The sequence below is a fragment of the Cebus imitator genome, unplaced genomic scaffold, assembly GCF_001604975.1.
Source record: "Cebus imitator isolate Cc_AM_T3 unplaced genomic scaffold, Cebus_imitator-1.0 Scaffold36, whole genome shotgun sequence".
Lineage (NCBI taxonomy): Eukaryota > Metazoa > Chordata > Mammalia > Primates > Cebidae > Cebus > Cebus imitator.
In genome coordinates this window covers 1,695,014-1,700,352 of record NW_016107351.1, presented here as the reverse complement: position 1 = coordinate 1,700,352, position 5,339 = coordinate 1,695,014, and the positions used below count along the sequence as shown (strand labels likewise).

The 5,339-nt window shown below is 46.0% G+C and overlaps 1 protein-coding gene across 2 annotated transcripts in view; it reads right to left on the bottom strand.

Annotated features, from left to right (window-relative positions):
* Positions 1-5,339, bottom strand: part of NPLOC4 (NPL4 homolog, ubiquitin recognition factor) — a 76,636-nt gene that overhangs the window by 40,995 nt on the left and 30,302 nt on the right. For both annotated transcript variants that reach the window (XM_017524869.2, XM_037737187.1), the window contains 2 exons: positions 3,740-3,811; positions 2,721-2,847 (listed from right to left, as the gene is read on the bottom strand). In XM_017524869.2, the coding sequence (XP_017380358.1) occupies positions 2,721-2,847; positions 3,740-3,811 (199 nt within the window). The remainder of the gene's footprint in view (positions 1-2,720; positions 2,848-3,739; positions 3,812-5,339) is intronic.

The window sequence follows — 5,339 nt, the reverse complement described above, 5'->3', positions numbered from 1 at the left end:
ATATATATATAAAAAAAAAGAAACAGTAATTCACAGCGTTAGGTAGCCATGGGAGCCTGTGGAAGCCTGAAACAACATTTCTCCATGAGGGCAGTGGTTCTGGAAATGTTTTGGTTGCCTCACTGATGGGGAGGGAACACTGCTTTGGTGTGCTGGCTTGGGGATGCTGGATGTCTTACTAGGTACAGAGGGCCCCATGAGAAAAGAACTGTTCCATGTCCCACAAGACCCTGAATGCCCGCTACACACTTGAGTAGGCAAAAACCACTATTTACAATGATGTGAGATTAGAAGCAATTCTATTTTATAAATAGCCACAAAACAGGCAGAGTTTGAATGCACAGTGAATTCTCTAGGGCTGTCACAGTGTAAGCTGAGGCAAGGGCACGATGTTCTGCTTGGAGCTGGGTGGAGAGCTGCTGAGCCTCCCAAGGAAGCCATGCTGCTGACAGCAAGGCCAGCTGAGAGGCCTGTGCGCAGCCCCTGCCCACACACGCCAGCACGTATTCCACTGTGCTGTCCTCATGGGTCAGTCTAGAAGCACAGACACACCTAAATGTATGACTTTATTCTGTTTCTTTCCTCTCATTTTCCCTTGATGTTATAGTTAGGATACTACTCTGCCTTCCATTTCAGAATTGTGTGTGTAGGCCGCCTACATTAGTTGTATTACTCATGAATTTTATTTCTGCATAGTAAAGGGTTATCACAAAGTGTTCTAAAAACAGAGGTTGAATCCGATAGGTTTGGAAACTACCAGCCTGCACTACTGCACCCAGATACCGGCCTGCACTGCTGCACCCAGACACCGGCCTGCAAGCGGCAGGGGTCGGGGGATGTCACAGGGAGCACAGCAGGGTGATACTTTTCTCCCTGTCTCTAAATACAGCGCTGTCTGGGCAGAATTCTAAATGATATGGGCGCCTTTGTTCTCTGCTCCCCTCCTGGGTGCCCAGTGCCCCCTCTCTAGCCCCAGCTGCTCTCCAGTTTCCCACCATGACAGCGCCCTTTCCCAGCCTGCCCTCACTAATGGGTTCTGTGACGCAGAATCCCCAGTCCCTCCTTCAATCCTAGTCCAAACTCCCAACCCTTCCCTTGAGCACTGAATCCAAGGAACAGCTTAGGAAAATAAATTCACATGTGAACTAGTTAACGTGTATTAAATATTAACATAATTAACATGTAAAAGATGCCCATCACTCCCCTAAAAATATATTCATTACAAAAATCAATCTAAATGCACCTTAAATCAAAGAACTGCAGCCTGGGGAAGACAGCAACATCTCACCTCTACTAAAAATTTACAAATCAGCTGGGCATGGTGGCACATATATGTAGTCCCAACTACAGGGGAGGCTGATGGGGGAGGATCACATGAGCCCAGGAGTCACACCAGTGAGCCGTGACTGCACCACTGCTTTGCGGCCTGGGTGACAAAGCAAGACCCTGTATCAAAAAAAAAAAAAAAAAAAAAAAAAAAAAAAAAAAAAAAAAAAAAAAAAAAAAAAAAAAAAAAAAAAAAAAAAAAAAAAACCCGCAAGCTCAAGAATATGCAGCAAAGTGTGAAAAATTCTGCAGTTAGCTTGAACATTTTTCTTTCTATTTAATATGTTTTATTTATTTTATTTTTTTGTAAAGATGGGGTCTTGCCATATTGCCCAGGCTGGTCCCAAACTCCCACTCTCAAGGGATCCTCCCATCTTAACCTCAAAACAAAGACCACGAAACTCGTAACAGAATCGGGACCTCCACAGAGCTCTCTTTAGGCCAGTGGTCTCATTAAAAGTCCACTTACTTCATTTCAAAATGAAATCCCAAAATGCTGGGATTACAGGTGTTATAATCCCAGCACTCTGGGAGGCTGAAGAGGGTGGATCACCTGAGGTCAGGAGTTCAAGACCAGCCTGGCCAACAAGGCAAAACCCCATCTCTTCTAAAAATACAAAAATTAGCAAGGCATGGTGGCATGCACCTATAATTCCAGCTACTCTGAAGGCTGAGGCACGAAAATCACTTGAACCCCGCAGGTGGAGGTAGCAGTGGGCTAAGATTGCGCCACTGCACTCCAGCCTAAATGAGAGTAAAAATGTGAAAAAGAAAAAAAGTCCACTTTTTTTTTTTTTTTTTTTGTGAGATGGAGCCTCACTGTTTTGCCCAGGGGAACATCCTTTTTCTTTTTTGAGATAGAATCTCGCTCTGTCACCCAGGCTGGAGTGCAGTGACACGAACTCGGCTCACTGCAACCTCCGCCTGCTGGGTTCAAGTAATTCTCCTGCCTCTTGAGTAGCTGGCATTATAGGTGCCCACCACCACGTGCAGCTAATTTTTATATTTTTAGTAGAGATGGAGTTTCGCCATGTTGGCCAGGCTGATCACAAACTCCTGATCTCAAGCAATCCACCCACCTTGGCCTCCTGAAAAGCTGGGATTACAGGCGTGAGCCACCGCACCTAGCCAAAAAAGTGGACTTCTAATGAGACCACTGGCCTAAATAGCTCTGTGGAGATTCCGATTCTGTTACGGGTTTTGTGGTTTCTGTTTTTAGTTTTATGTTGGTAAGTTCAGAATTTTTACCATAAAATGAAAGGAGGAATTTATGTCCCACGAGCCCAACAAGAAAATCCAGTATAACTAAGTTAAGGATAAAAAGCTACTGAAAACAGGAATAAAACATTTTAACAAGAGTGATAATATTTCCAGTACAACTGTCCCTGTTATACCTGTAGCCACTGCAGTAACAAACTTGGATCCAAAATGTCCATCTGGAGAGAGCCGGCACATGTTGGGATGTTTGTTCTGGAAGTCTCCGGCAGTGATGCACTCTTCTGAACTTAGGAAATAGGTGTCCTAAGGCAAGAGAAGCAGCCTATAACATTTTACAGCATCATGTCAAAAATGCTCCTATTTCTTCTTTAAAAAATAAGAGGCCGGGCGTGGTGGCTCATGCCTGTAATCCCAGCACTTTGGGAGGTTGAAGTGGGCGGATCAGAAGGTTAGGAGATCAAGACCATCCTGGCCAACATGGTAAAACCCTGTCTCTACTAAAACATAAAAAATTAGCCAGGGGTGGTGGCCCACACCTGTAATCCCAGCTACTCCAGGAGGCTGAGGCAAGAGAATCACTTGAATCCAGGAGGCAGAGGTCGCAGTGAACTAAGATCGCACCACTACTGCACTCCAGCCTGGTGACAGAGCAAGATTCCATCAGGAAAAAAAAAAAAAAAAAAAGAACTAACCATAGCAAAACCTGGGCTCTACTAAAAATAAAAAAATTATCTGGGTATGGTGGTGCATACCTGAACCTGGGCCGTAGTGAGCCAAGGTTGTGCCACTGCACTCCAGCCTGTGCAGCAGAGCAAGACTCTATCTGAAGAAAAAAAGTAATAAAAAAAGAACCAAACTATAAAACTCAAAACCACTTTGAAACAAGCACCTACAACTCCTAAGCATTATGCATTCCTCATCTAAAACCCCCTACAACTAGGAAGGCCAGAAGCACTATGCAAGCCACCCCGCCACGGGCTACGCCCTGAAAGTCACTACTTTGTAAAAGTACGGTGGGTTTAGTTCTATGAGACAGGACCAAGAAATCTAGCCTTACACTTCTCAGGGAGACCTTCTTGAAAAAGAATGTGGCCTGAGGCTAGAACCAGCAGTGCAAAGAGACCCTGAGAATGCAGGCCAATGCCATCTGTAACCAAGCCACAAGGTTATATGCACATTCCTGTTTACACCTCACCTTATTTCGACTGTAGCGGACTGTACCCTTTCGGGTATCTTCTGAGACGAGGTCTGTAAATATCCAGCCAACCTTAATAAAAAGGAAAGTATCTTTTAAACATCCCCTTAAGATAGATTATGAATGGCCAGGCACAGTGGCTCAAGCCTATAATCCCAGCACTTTGGGAGGCTGAGGCAGGGGAATCACAAGGTCAAGAGATCAAGACCATCCTGGCCAACATGGTGAAACCCCATCTCTACTAAAAATACAAAAATTAGCCAGGGGTCGTGGCAACGCCTGTAGTCTCAGCTACTTGGGAGGCTGAGGCAGGAGAATCACTTGAACCTGGGAGGCAGAGGATGCGGTGAGCAAAACTGCACCACTGCACTCCAGCCTGGCGAGGAGCAAGACTCCATTTGCAAAAAAAAAAAAAACAAAAAAAAAGATAGATAATGAATGTTTTCTGGCTTCTGCCCAGAGAGCTTAAAAAGAATGTTCTCAGTCAGAAACTCCTTTTTGTGAGCCAGGTTAATCTACATGAACAGGTTGCTGAAGTAAGATGCCAGGCCATATCCAGGGATCTCCATCCCTGTTCAGTAGAAACTGGCCACCCTCCCTCTGGTGCTGCTGGGTTAGAGATGAGTCTCTTCAGACCCAGCTCTGCCCAGCACCATGCGGGGTTCAGGGGACACAGCAGTGAGTGAGACCAACAGAAGGTCAGTGAAAAGGGCACTTAAACTCCCAAAAGGAAGAGAGACAACAGGCAAGCAAATAAACATTTCAGAGAGTAGGTCTTTCCCGACAAGCTAAGGAAAAGGATTCCTAGAGACAGGCACATGAGATAAAAGAGTAACATAATGCAGACTTCACACAGCTGCTCCTGGGAGCTCCAACTCAAGCCTGGAAGGAAACATCTGAAGGTACCAGGATCTTAAACCCATGACCCAGCATCCCCTGCATATTCAAGGTGGCAGTGGCTGTGTGCTGTATGATCCTTGGACCTGCCTCTGCCTGTGAATTCCTGCACCAGAAGCCTGTCATGAGGCCGCAGGAGCAGCACTTGAGTCCAGCAGTTGTCATCTCTGTCCTAAGGAGGGATCTGCGGCCCATGACTCTCTCCAGTACCACCTGACACACAACTCTTCCCATCCATCCCTGGCAGACGTGACCAGCACACCAGGAGACTTTCACTGTCTTTAAAGATACCCCAAGGACTCAAACATCCAAGGTGATGGCAACAGTGCCACTTAAAGGATTAATGTTATTTGAGCAGTAAATCAAGCAGACTCAAAGTTAAACTGAGAAAAATACGGTCTTAGAAACTTGTGTTTTGGGCTGAGTGCAGTGGCTCATGCCTGTAATCCCAGTACTTCGGGAGGCCAAGGCAGGTGGATCACCTGAGGTCAGGAGTTCAAGACCAGCCTGGTCAACATGGCGAAACCCCGTCTCTACCAAAAACACAAAAATTAGCCAGGTGTGGTGGTGTACGCCTGTAATCCCAGCTACTTGGGAGGCTGAGGCAGGAGAGTTGCTTGATCCCAGAAGATGGAGGCTACAGTAAGCTGAGATGACGCCTCCTGCACTCCAGCCTGGGAGACAGAGCAAGACTCCTAAAAAA